Genomic DNA, 14,194 nt, shown 5'->3' on the forward strand with positions numbered 1-14,194 from the left:
GTAACATTTTCCAAAATTAGCAAAAATATCAATTGAAAAATAAAATGATATGCATAAAAAAATCTGCTCCAACTGCAAATGTATCTATGCAACAATTCAAAGATGCAAACACAAATACTAAGCATCTCTGAATATCTTGAAGCTCAAGCTCTATAAATAAAACGTATCATTAGCCTGTTATAAACAACGTTTTATATGGTAAACTTGTACTAATCAATTTTTTTTAAAATGACTCACTCTAAAGCACCAGCTGTGGGCTACCTAGTCTATTCAGATTATGCATTTTATTACTATACTACTACTCATTAGTATAGCAAATGATGTTTGTCATACAGGCCAAGATTTATCCAGGCAGTTTAGGGAAAATGATGATAAAAGCCAGCACTTTAACATTGACATTAATACTTCAGTAATTAGGGTTAAAGTTCACACTGACCCTCTATTTAACTGCTGTGGCACAGATAAATAATACTTACCTTCAACTAACCACTTTTCAATACATTCAGCATAAGTTTAAGTGTTTTTGAACAATGTGAATGCAAGAGAATGTTGCCTTTTCATTTCAGGCTTATAACAGATAGAGGAGGATCAATTTATGCTGCAAAGTCAGTCATATCCCCCTAGACTCTACAGGGATAGAACTGACTTTGCAGCGTAATTTGCAGCGTGTTGTATAGAGTCTAGACAACACAGTTGAATATATGAACTGTATTGTTCTCCCTTTGACTCCCTATCACAGCTGACAGCTTCCGACTTTTGTTTATTCTCATATCACACAGAAGCCAAATTACAATGTAACAATTTGATTGGGCATTTTTATATATTCTGACTTTACCAGATCTCCTTGTCAATGATCCTAGTTGCCAAAAAGATGTGCAGTGCTTGGAATGCATTGTATCCACACTATGGAAAACTCATCACTTCTCTGCCCACATCCCAATCTGTGGTTTTACGCCCCCATCCTTCTCTACCACTTATCTTCAATTACAATGTGTCAGCATCCTCTGTGAATGTCTCATCCCGTGAGAAAGGTCTAATTAATATTTTCCCATACTTTTCTTACAATCTACTACTTTTGTATATCACCATACTCATGTAGAGGCATTTTACTGTTTACTGTCTAAGCCATTTGCTTTCTACATAATGATATAAGACATTCAGTGTCTCCCTGTCTTTCACTCTGTTTTCTCTGCCATTTGTGTTTTCTTCTCTGCATTGTCAGGTTCTGGAAAACATCTGACCATTTGGCTCCATCTACATACTGCTGGCTCGGTTTAACATGGTGGTTTGAAAACGTTTTTTTCTGGCACCCACGTTTGTAAGAGGATGTTTCTTGAGGCCAGGAGGAAATGTTTTTTTGTGCTACTGTGCAAACAAGTGGAGCAAAGTACAACTGAATGCTTTTACCTGCAGCTGACTGCAGACTCCATTTAGATCTGTTTCATCTGTAAACACCATGAATTTCTGTCAAATGACTGGACTTAGAATTTGGACTCAGTCTTGACACCAGCAATGAAAAACAAGATTAATACAACACAAAGGCTCCAAAATACTGTGTGGAAACAAAAAAATATTACCTAAGTGGCCAATGATACTTGTCAGAGAGGGGGAATTAAGGAGAAAAGGGTCAATGAAAGGGCAGAAAGTAAGAGACATAGGAAGGTGGTTGAACGTTAGCACACAGGCTGTTGAGTGAACACATCTGTCTCATTGTGCTGTGTATGTGTGTGTCAGAGTGAAGAAAGAATGTTTGCTCTTATATTCAGAGTGACCAATCCCACCCAAGCCGAGGAATGACAAACAGCACCATTTCAGCATTGCTTTAAAGCCACATCTTTTATTCAGTAGTGAACCTCATAAGATACACCATTTCAGCAACACAGCTCTCTACTGGCCTCCTCTTGTGCTTCTGTCACCGTTTTATCTGTAACTAGTTCTTTGTTTGTCCACCACCATTGTGCACTTTTTAATTTGTTAAAACCTTCAGTCAATTCATACTCGGCTTCCATCAAAATAAAAATTAGAGCTGCAATGTATGTACAAGAAACTTTATTCTACTTTAACCATTTATTGAATGCATTCATAAGAACATATTTTTAAAAAGCTAATTTACTGACATATTGAATCAAGGCTTGTAAGATATACTAAAAACATACATTTTTTTAAAAAGTCTGATCAGTAGGCACATAGAGGCTTAAACCATGAGTAAATACTGTACAGCCCCATTTGTGACTGACATATTAACCTGGATTATAGTCTGAGCAAGTATAAATTAATACATATAAATTATGGTATCATCAACATATAGTATACATTTACAGAGATCCTAGAAGAGAAAGGTTATTGTGTGTCATCATGAGTTGGATTGCCAGCAAGTGCTAATCCATTGTCTTAACCCTTTATGGGTATAGTTTATGTCTGACATTTCTGCTGCCTTTACCACCAGAAATGTCTTTTTTTTTTTAACACCACACTGTCACAGAGGAATCTAGCCCAGAACAGCATGACCGTAACACTGTAAAAGCTGGAGATTCATCTCCCACGGGCATCACCGAGATCTAAATGGATTTAAGTGCCCAACAAATATCGCATTATCAATGGTCGAGTAAGTCACAGTGGGTTAGTGATCAGATCTTCCTGTTTATTCCAGCCATAAAAAAATAGGTAGTTTTCCAGATTTGCATTCAGATTATTCAGAATTGCTTCAAAACAGTCATTTCTATAACAGCAACAAAACTTCTATTATGTAAATACTATTGAGTAGCCACAATTTAAAAGACACAAGATTGATGTAGCCTCACACACGATGTCTGTGGTTAGCTTTCATTGATGTTACATTAGCTTGTGAAGGAAATCAAACACAAAACCTGCTACAAATTTGGCAGTGACATTAACAGAACCACCTATGGCACAGGGAAATCTAAAAACAAAAAAAATAAATTGTCTTTGAAATCCTATATGAGTTTAACTCGAATTAAACAAACAAGCAACAAAAAAAAAAACAAAAACAAAAAAAAAAAACAGCAATCTGAAATCAATGTTGTCTTGACGGAAAACTGGACAGGAGATAAGTCTATTCATTCTTTAACTCACTCAGACCCACATCTCATTCAGCTTGATTGATGAGAAGCAACGTTTTAAAACCAACACATAGTGAGTCAAACAAATAATGTTGGTGTGATATGTAATGTTCTTTGACACATTATAAGAAGTAGGTAGCTGGTTAAAATTCATCAGAGTCTATACATTGGGCAAATCCACATTCTTTTGTCTAAAATATATATATTTAACAGGGTGAATACAATTAAAATTAGGTGCTATCAAAAGGGAATGACACCACAATGTCATCCTTGATAACTACCTCCTGTATCCCTCTTGAAGCTTTGTCAATTTACAGGATCCCTTTGGTTGGCTGGTTGAGGTATAGAATAATAATAAGGACACTTACATTTAGAAGGTGATATGCTTACACTTAGAAGTGCACTGTAACCACTTAAAATGAAATTTGTAAGTGGTGAATGAATTACATTACTGCGTTGGAATATTCCAGTTGTCAACATGTCTTATTACAGTTGAGAATTAAACAAACATCTATAGCTGATTATATCTCTCTAACCCTGCTGTGTGGATAAGCCCTGTCTCTAGATACTGTAGGAAACACTGAATGCTGTCACTGTCCCTTTAACTTCAAACCAACTATTATAGCTGTATACAGCTGATAGTCAGAAAGGAATGTGCTTTGGCTTTCATCAGAAAACATTGGTCACTTCTACAGTTTCTGAATTATAGTCATTAGCCTTGGCTTTACCTTAGCAATCCTGTCCCACATGCTTGCTGCACTCAGTAACCAAATAAAATAGTCCTGAAAATATTACTAATGTTGGACAGATGCAAGGTTGACAGACCTTTACAAAAGCAAGCACTGTATGAATACAATGAAAAGACTGAAATCTCTATTTTTTTAAATGGCTTATGGAAATATAATCTCTAAACATAAAAACACACTGAAAAGGCTACTGAAAAATAAATCTTCCAAAAGACAAATAAAGCACATTTATATTTGGTCAGTTCTGCAAGTGTCAAATATCTGTGAGAAAACAACAAAAGTATGTACCTGCAGAGTAACAAAATCTCTCACACCAATACTGGACAGCATATGAAATAACATATTCATTCCTCATATAACGACAAAAAAAATCTTCAAGTCAGCAAAGAAAGCATACAGAAAATGAAATGTAACAATGAAAGATGTTAACAAACAGAGTAAATTTGACCTCAAATAAAGGGAAAAGGGTGTCAAACTTTTGAAGGTCCTTTGTAATGTTAATCCCATTATATGGTACCGTTTTAATTGACGACATTCAATATGCATTAAAGCTTTCCTATTCATACGTTTCTGCCAATTCCCTCGCGTTGTTAAGCTGAGCTTGGCGGGTTCAGCTTAGGTAAGTACTGTGGGTCTAAAGGCACAGTATTATCAATACTTGAGTTGATTACTTTCCTAGACGAGAATGGCTGTGATCCATCGTGATACTCTATTCCTTTCTTAAAATGTAAGATGTGTTTTGATGTCTGAACTCCTTCCCTGGAATGGAATGATAGGAATGCAATTTAATAGTCTTATTTTGTTCCCTTAGGTCCTCCTCTTCACAAACACTGAGCATTATGTAGAGAAGGATGTGGAAGGATAGCAGAGGAGGAAGGTAGGAGAGATGAGAGGTGAGCATTGTAGAAGAGCAGAGGAGCTTGACTTCAAACTTCAACGGGAGGATCAATCTTCCATTCTGAAATCCTGATTGGCAGGTGACAGTTTTTGTTAAGTCTCCGTTTGTCAGTTCAGGCGTAAAACTCCTTGGTAGGCGCTTGGTGATAGGCTGTTGTGGGAAGTTTGGTGTCTCCCAGGTCATAGCTACCTTCATCCTTCTTCTTCATGCGGTAGGCGAGGAGGAGGAGGAGGAAAACAGCACAGAGGAATCCAATCACTCCGCATGCTATCACCGCTGGAGAGGAAATGAGGAAATATTAAAATGTTAAATTTTCTTGACAGTGTCCCACACTTGCTGCTAATGTTTCACAGACCTTTCTTAACTTTGAGATAGAAGACACTTGTATGTACTTGTTTGTGAAGCCTAAATACAAAATACATTCATCACTTCAAATCCTAATATTCTAAAAGCACTTGGCATCAACAGAAAATCATCTGTTTTATACTAACTTCACAACTCAAAAAATGTATTCTTTATTAGTTCATTAAAAGCTTTACCTGTTAAGTCTTCAGATACTGCTGAACTCAGTTAATTACCTCATTAAACCACAGAAATGGGGACAATAAATATAAGTGTGTGAAGTCTAGTGGAAATCTGTCCTTACCTGCCAGCACCTCTGTCCTCTCCCACGTGTTCTCAGAGGTTACCTCTTCAGGACTGTCTACCACATATGTTCTGCTGTCTCGACCATCTTTGGCATTAACGTCATTTACATCCTTTTGGATCAGGACTTTATCTTCAATGTCTTTGGCTGCGGGGTCATCCAACCTATCCTCGTCGGCATCTTTGGTTACACTGGTGTCTATACTGAATTCAGTTGCAGTGGCTTCACTGGAAGGCATGCTGGTGGAACTGGGACTGGTATCATGTGTGAACGAGTCAGCTGTTGGGCCAATACCTGGCACCTGGAGGAATATATTGATTAGTAAAATGCATTTTGCACTGTATAACAAAATTGGATTGGAAAAAAATTGTGTAAATTGAAAATTGGAATAGGAAATTAACAGTGCAATCATCAGGTCAGGAAATCATGCAATTACAACATCTATCAATATAAAGAAACTATTCTTGAAAGTATATGAACAGCATTTAAAATGTTTGTTTTAAATGGTCTACAGTATATAATTTATGGTTTGTCTTAGGACCCAAGTCATGAAGGTTTTCTACTTTCGACATAAGGGTTAGTGTGGAAAGGAAAGCATTGTTCTACCTTCTCATCCCTGTCGTCCTCATGGAATATGGAAGGTGTTGCCTCAGTGTGCTCCTCTGTGGTTGGTGGATTCTGGCTGTCCTCTTCTCTGGTTGGTGAGTTGTGATGAGAATCATCTGTTGGCTGTGGTTGAACTGGAACCGTTTCCTTGCTGAATGTGGTGTCAGAGAGGTTAAAGAGCCTCCTGAGTAACTCCTCTTTATCTGCGAGGTCGCTGAAAGCTGAAAGAGGAGGAACCAATCACAATTCTATTAATAGGCTGTATTTGCTTAATAAAATATGCACTTGGGATGTTAATTAACTGGTTTCTTATTCATGCAGGGGGAATGCAGTCTGTTTCATCACACCCTGGAATTTACCAAAGTACAGTTTACCACATCTTAACTTTCTCTTGTGATCACAATGAAGGTTCAAGCACATTTATCACTGTGAGCATAAAGGTGAGTCATTCATGATAAAGACGAGGAGCATTTGACATCTGCTGACTTCTAATAAAATCTCACCTGGTTAACTCCACATCACCTCAGGACAAACATCTGGCACACTGCATCAGACACTGTGCTTCTGTGATTGAATATACAAGCACTCGTGTCTGCAGTACACATATTGCTCATACGTCTGTGTGCATGAGTGGAATTAATCATGTCTGGTATTTTAACTACTTTTTTCCCCCATTGTAAAAGTTTCTGGTTTTGGAAAGAAGATTAGATAAGCAACACCTTTACAAAAATTAACTGCTTGTAAGGAAATTAGAAAATGGAGACATAATTAGATAATCCGATTGGATTATCGGAATCATGAAGTTCCAGGTTACCCTTTCTTCCACAAACATCATACTTCTGTATCTTATTTGTGAACCCTCCATTTATGCTTTTTCACATTCTTCCATGTGTATATTTGCTAAAACCCAAATGATTTGCATCAATAAAAAGATATAAGCAAAACAATTACAAAACAAAGAAAGTTCAAGAGACAGTTAGTCTCCTTACCATAGTCTCCAGAACCAGAGCCTGAGCCGTTGTCTTCACTATCTTCATCATCTATAGGAAAGTCACCTGACGGTCGGCCCTCTAGGTACAGGTCATCTGCCGTAGATGAGGGTGACTGGGAGGAGACCAGGAGCTGGGAAAGAGAAAAATTCAAAAGGTATTGTTATTACTCATTTGATGCAAGCAGGGGGAGAGCAAAGACAGAAAGGAGAGAGAAAGACACACATAAATCTGTCTCATTCACACTTACAGAATTCCTTCCACTAATTGAAACCATGTGAACGCCTCTACAGTTTTGGAGTAAGACAATACCTCTCACAACCAATGACCTATGCTGGCCAAATATGCCAGAGTGCACATACTGTGGCATGTAAATGGAGGCTGGTTTCTTGTGTTGTGGCAGTAATTTGTGATGCTTCACAGAACCAGACAGCAGAGATCTAAGTGTGTGAGAGGAGGAGGGAGAGATAGAGCAGCTTCAAAGACAACGCACAGAACAGATGCGGGGGGAAAAAAAAAACAAAAAAAAAACTGTTTCATATATATAATACTGCAGCCGAGGAAAACCTCCCACTAACCCAAAGCCAACACAAAGGAGTGTGATGAAAACCAAAACCCTAATTGTCTCGTCGTCTGAGGCATAGACTGAGCAAAGGAACTAGGCTTAAGCAAAAGAGATGAGGTACTTGGGTGGTTCAGACTTTAGTTAATTGTGAATTTACTACATTTATCAGCTTGACAGATGAAAACACATAAATTTAAGAAAGCAACCTAATAATTAGTCTGAAATTCAACAACACAGGAACGGCTGGGCAGATGTTGGTAGTAATACAGAGAGACAAACACACACACACACACACACACACACAGATGTGGATGAATATGGCCCATTGAGACCTGAAGTATGTCTGGTATGTATACTATGCTTCCACTAACACAGGTGCTGAGAGAGGGAGCAAGGAGGGAGCCTGGAGAAAAGAAAGGAAAGGAAGGAGCGAGACAGGGATAGTACTGTATGTTTCTCATAGAACAGGTGTTGAAGACAGAGGAGAAGATGTGTGAGGAGGTGTACACTTCTGTCTTTTAGAGCAATAAATATTCGCACTTGAGTGAAATAACAGACTAGCTAAAGAAAGAAAGTCTTAAATCATTTTCCAATACTAGCATTTTAATTGGCAGTATGCTTTTGATCGTCTGTAGGCAAAAATGAAATCAGAAGAACTGTTGTGATTAATGGATTTATGGTCTTTCTGCATCTTATTTCTGGTACTGTGAGGAACAGAATGAAAGGCAGGAATCAAGAGAGACATTTAAGCTTTGATGTCTGATGTTTGTTTGAGCTAACCGAGATGACAAGAAATATGGAGAGAAAAACACTCTGAGACAAACCAGATGTTGTGTGTACATTGTGGCGAAACAGACAAAAAATTATTAACATCTATTTTCAAAAGACAAGGGAGTCTGACAATGCTATGGTTGACTAAAATAGCATTCTTGCCGTCTTCAGCCAGGGATTACAAAAGCAGATGCTGTTCTTGTCAAAACAAAACACACAGACACACACGACTCGAACATGCTGCAGACATACAAACGTAATAGCGGTATGTTTCGTATGTTCTGCTGACGGCTTTAAAATCTAGAATTTGTGTTGACGATTGAAGAGAGTTGAAAGCTGATAACATGTCTATACTGATTGGACTTTCCCAGTTGAGATGGAACAGTTAATATACATACTAAAATGAGCAGGATTCCTTTTTAAGGCCACAGCAACTAGTCCTACTGTGACTTCAGGTGCTTCCGACTGCCAAATACACCACCTCCAACTATATGTAGTTAAAACAAAATCCCTAACATACACTGTGATATGGGGCTGGGTGATATGGTTCAAGTCATTATCACCATCATTAGGGGCATATTTCGATATTAATGAATACGACAATAGGGCAAATAAAACATAAAATAATCAAATATATGTTCAAAACCATAAACTGTGTTCCACTGTTACACATTACACACAACCAAACTCTTCAAATGTGTAAAACATACATTTCTGTCACTGAATTTGCTAGTTTTTAGTTGCAGCTTGCTTGAACAGAAATTTGTGGAATGATAACATCATGTCGTAATATGATCATGAACGATGATATATGATTCAGTCAGCAGTGAAAGGATAATGATGTTGAATTATTGCACATCTCTATTGATATATGAGCAGACCAGGGACACATTGGTGTTTTCAAATGCACATCTGTAACTGGCAAAATGAAACACAAAGGCAAAATAAAATCACTTTCTCTGACCATCCCCCTTGCCAGAAAGAAGCTATAATGCGTTCGGGTTTACTGGAAGACTTGACTCACACATTTACACACATCTGGAAAACATACATATGTACATAATGCACACATACACAGGCTGTATATAACCATCTGGTATCTCAGTGCCTCATCATAGTGAAGAAAATTCACTGGCCACAGTAGTATTACACAACAGTCATGCAATAGACATGTTAAGGTGTGTGTGATTGTGTTAGGGATGTGCATTATTAAATCTTGTGATCAACAAACCTGTATGTTTGTGCCTCCAGGGCTAACAGTTATTACTGTAAAATTTCCCCCCACTGAGATAGAAGTCAATGATAATGAGAGAGAGCAGCCGGGTCAAGAGTGAGGTTGTGTAAGAGCCAAAAGTACACAGCAGACCTGTCATCACCATCTAGACAGCAGCAGCGGGAGTGCACAATGCTGTGTTTGAGGGGGTGTATGTTTGACCAAGGCTACAAGTCATAAAATGTTTCACTCACAAAGTCAAGTGTATCTTTTTTGTTTTTTAATCGCAGTTAATAATCTCTAAAAGCTTAATAAAAAGGCAAAATTATTTCACAGTAAGTTAAACAGGAGACAATTTTTACCATTTTTGTTACAAGTTTGACCTGAATGTGACACAATATCTACTTTTGTCTAACACATAGAGGAGATTATCATATTCTGAATTATTTAGATATGTATTATGAAAGGTCCTCGTCCACAGTGTCTGGTAAAAGATATGATTGCATCGGTTAAAAAGGCTTAAAATGTAAAAATGTCTACGGTGGAGCAAAGAGAGAGTGAGAGTACCCTCACTATCTATCTGTGGAGAAAACCTCACTGGTATTTCCCGCTGTAAAAAAGCAGGTTAGCTTTGGTTTAAAAACCTTTGACTAGTCCATGTTTGACTAAGGTGTGAAAATCCCTCAAAGACATGCTGAGATTGAAAATCAGATGAACAACAAAGTCTTAAGAGCGGAAAGGAAACAATCCATTATCTAGTCTGATGCTTTGAGACTGGCAGGATGTGTACAGTTGTCTTTATAAAGTTCAGTGCTGTGACTAATATTTTATGACTAATATGGTGTTACTGATTGCTTTACAACTCAAGCTTGAGGGATACCACAATGTGTACCAATTTTCTATGAGTGACATGGATAGATTAACATCTATCCATTTCTTTTATTTCAACTTTATTTCTTCCTTTGTTCATGTGTGTTTTTATGATGTTTTATGAGTTATTTATGTAATTATGAGTAATAATAAGAGCAGGTGTCCCAATCTTCCTCTTGCCTTCTATGGTCGGGTGGGTGAAAAACTGTGTGTCTCCCACGCAGCTATGTGCTTGCCTGGACTAGCCCAGTGGGACTCACTGTGAGTCATCCATCCAGAAAATGACACAACTACCGGCTCACAAACTGTCACAGGCAGAAAGCCTGTTTGAACATTTGTCTCTCAGATGTGAGCAGCATCACTGACTGACTAACCAGTAATTCTACAGCCACACTCACAGAAAGAGACAGTTTGTATATATACGATGTAACCCATGACGCCCAGCAATTTAGGACTGGAGTCCGCCTATTAGTGGCACAAACTTAAGGAGAACTTAGACATTTGTGAGGCAGAGTATGACATATACAGAGCCGCAATTTAAAAGATGATAGATGTAAAGGTTTAGCTGTTAAAAAGTTGTTCTCTAGAAGTCACATCCATTTGTAAAAAAATGTTTTCTCAGATTCAAGGTGGGAAAAGAAATGACAAACTGTATATTCCCTCTCTTTCTCCACAAGTCTGTCAGTATTTCAGCAACATTTGCTGCCTTGCCAGTTCCTGCTACACATACCCAACAGTACGGTCTCAGGTTTCAGCTCTCTCCCTTTCACAATATACAGTCCATAAATCATGACTATCATGTATTGCTGAAGAGGTGGCTAAGTTCCCTGGCTCTCTTAATGGGAATTTTATCATCAACCAGGATCGTTTAGCACTTGTGACAGTGTACAGAGCTCTGCTTTAGCCTGTCATTTCCAGGTGTTTTCCAGCTTTTACAACAGAGCGAGAGAAAGAAGAGGAAAGAGGGGAAGTGATTTTCATAGTTTAGGAAAAAACAGATTTGATATGTTAGGAAGAAGGATATTCTCATTCTTAGCATTTTTATCCTGGTATTTATTATTGATGTAGTTACACAGACTTCAAATTCAGAATTTAATTAAGGAAATGATGACATTTCAAAACTTGACCCAAGCCCTTTGTTGGTGAGAAATTCAGGCCAGGTCTGGAGGTTTGGGTTTAAATGTCAAAGCTGTGAGCTAGAGGCTGAACAGACTCTGGCCCTGTGTGAACTTTACACCAACTGGACGACTGAACTTGGGCTGAAAAGACAGTTTGTGACTGAATATTATCAAACGCTGGATTAGTCTGCCAAATAACATATCTCTTCTGTAAATACTGTAGCTTCCTGGAAGATAGCATTTGTTTTTGCTTAAAAAAAATCAGTTGGGTTAGCTTTAGAGTCTTACTTTCATGTTCGTTTTTACCACTGACTTTGCATAAAACGTCCAGGTGGACCAATTAGGCAAAGTATGACCATAAAACAAACATATTAATCAGGCTAAGACTGTATAACATTATATGTAGGGTACACTGTGATTTGTGGAGAGACTCGGTAAGAAAAACCCACAGAGTCAAAAGGAAACAACGAAATTAAACGTTACGGAGGTTTAACATCTTAACGGCTAATTTGTGCCGTTTATCGGGATAAAAGAAAGACACAATGTCAACATTATTAAGTCACATAACATTCAGGTGTCATATAGCCAAATATAAATTAAAAACTCAATTAAAAGCTACTTACTTTTTCACTGATAAACCCAGTCGCCAGCCCGACGACGAACAACAACCACAGATTCCTCATCTTTAATTTCCAAAAAAGAAACGGCAGTTGGAAGGGAAAACTATATACAGTAAGCGGAAAAAAATTAAATTGTATACACTCAAAAACAAAAGTAATGTCGCTCAGCTGAATCCTCGTCACGTTTTCGCTGGTATTTTTCGTCTACTTTGTTAAATCTCGGTACTTTATTGCACGGCTGCTGGACGCGTTGTGGTGCGGAGTTCCTCTGGAAAAGTTGTTTGGACTGGCTATGCAGCGTGGTCCTGCGGTGACGTCACCACGACGTGACGTTGATTGTGGAAGCAGCTGAATGGACACTCCTCAATATGTCCATGTGACACGCCGGGGATGTGTTAAAGGAAGGGTTCACAATTTTTTTCATGTCTGTCTTAAAGCGATAATCCCCTGCCGGAATGCAACACTGAAACAGGTTTTTCTTGCTGTAATCATTCCCCCTGTTCATACTGGCCCTTTGAAGATCCCTTTATAATGCACTTACAATATAAGTGATGGGGGCCAAAATCCACAAGCATCCTTCTGTGCAAAAATGTATTTCAAAGTTTATCTGAAGCTAATATGACGTTTCAGCAGTTCAAATGAGTCATATCAAGTGGATATCTGCCACATTAACGGTCTTTTTAGACTGTAAATTTAGACTAGCCAAATTTCCTCTTTTTGTTACTGTACTTCCACCACAGCTCAACAAGGAAACACTGTCCGAGGAAACACAAAGAGGGAGTTTGATGCTAAAAAAGACTGTAAATGTGTCAGATATCAACTTGATATGACTAACTCAGACTGCTGAAGCCTCATATAAGCTAAAGATCAACTTTTAAATGCAAAAAACAACTGTGGACACACTCTTGAGTTTGGCTCCCATCACTTACATTGAAAGCACATTTGAAGATCTTTTAATAGCCAGTATGAACAGGAGGAATGATTACAGTGAGGAAAACCTGTTTCCCTGTTTATATGGACACCTAACTGTCGACTTGAAAATTGTGAAGCTATCCTTTAAGGAGAGGGACATATACACACACCATAGATGTATAATAAAGAAGGAGACAAACACACACACACTGACAAACTGTTAATTTCATGGGTGAAATGCTAATTCACACTGTTTTTTAAACAATTAAGTCCATCATCCTAATTTAACTTAGATTGTCTTGAAGTAATTTACTTTCTTCATACATTCATAAATGCAGTACTTTATAGCACTACATTTATTTCTATGTGTATCTCTCCCCAAATAATGACTATGTGAACTCAGTTTGGGGTGTGTTAAACCTTTGCTATACCCCTTAGAAGCAGATATTACGTACCCATATAGGTTGATAAGTATCTGTCTTGTAATGTGAAGAATGATTATGCAGGATGTAGTAGCAACAAGACTTGGATTAATGCAGATTAAATGAAAAAAATATCAATACCTCACCTTTTGCTGACTCTAAATGCACTACTTTATGGACACTTCTTTATTGGGAAAACAAAAATCTCAGAAAATGAGAACTTACAGTAATTTCTCTAAAAAAAGATAGAATAGTTCCCTAAAACACTTGTTTGGAAAAAAATTAGTAATACATATGACATATAAAGTGCTTAAGTAGACCAAAAAAGATCATCACATTTCTGGTAACACGTAGAACTTTTTTTATTACTCAGTCAGGACTACATAAATAAAGATAAATAAATAAAGATTCCCATACTGGTTTTATTGTAGTTTTTATACGAGACTGACCAAAGCTGATGAACTGCATTTTAAACTGTAGATATGACTCCCCCCAGTGCAGAAAAGTGGTTATGACAGCAAAGTACAACATAAAGCATCACACATGAAACTGGAATATTAAAAACAAACAAAAAATACTCTTTGTATCCACTTTGTTTTCTTTGTATGAGGAGAATTAACCATGAATTAAGTTCCATTTCTCTTGGACAATTATTCCACATCTATCAAATTCATGTATTTTCATATATTTAGTTTGTGGCATAGAGATAAAATGTTGCTTTGCATCCATCAAAGGAGT

The 14,194-nt window shown here is 37.6% G+C and overlaps 1 protein-coding gene across 1 annotated transcript; it reads right to left on the reverse strand.

Annotated features, from left to right (window-relative positions):
* Positions 1-2,620: 2,620 nt before the first annotated feature.
* On the reverse strand, positions 2,621-12,449 carry LOC121906205 (syndecan-2-like). Its single transcript, XM_042424924.1, has 5 exons — positions 12,126-12,449; positions 6,966-7,098; positions 5,977-6,197; positions 5,371-5,671; positions 2,621-5,000 (listed from the first exon to the last, which is right to left on the reverse strand). Exons 1-5 carry the CDS (start codon positions 12,183-12,185, stop codon positions 4,837-4,839), a joined length of 879 nt encoding a protein of 292 aa, XP_042280858.1. The 5' UTR covers positions 12,186-12,449; the 3' UTR covers positions 2,621-4,836.
* Positions 12,450-14,194: the final 1,745 nt, after the last annotated feature.

The sequence above is a fragment of the Thunnus maccoyii genome, chromosome 10 (genome assembly GCF_910596095.1).
Source record: "Thunnus maccoyii chromosome 10, fThuMac1.1, whole genome shotgun sequence".
NCBI classification, from domain to species: Eukaryota; Metazoa; Chordata; class Actinopteri; order Scombriformes; family Scombridae; genus Thunnus; species Thunnus maccoyii.

Excerpts from the sequence above, each read along its gene's own strand:
- LOC121906205 (XM_042424924.1), bottom strand. The coding sequence starts at position 12,185 with ATGAGGAATCTGTGGTTGTTGTTCGTCGTCGGGCTGGCGACTGGGTTT. Across the intron at positions 7,099-12,125 it reads CTGGGTTTATCAGTGAAAAA|CTCCTGGTCTCCTCCCAGTC; the intron begins GTAAGTAGCTTT and ends TCTCTTTCCCAG. Across the intron at positions 6,198-6,965 it reads CTCTGGTTCTGGAGACTATG|CTTTCAGCGACCTCGCAGAT; the intron begins GTAAGGAGACTA and ends CTCCTCTTTCAG.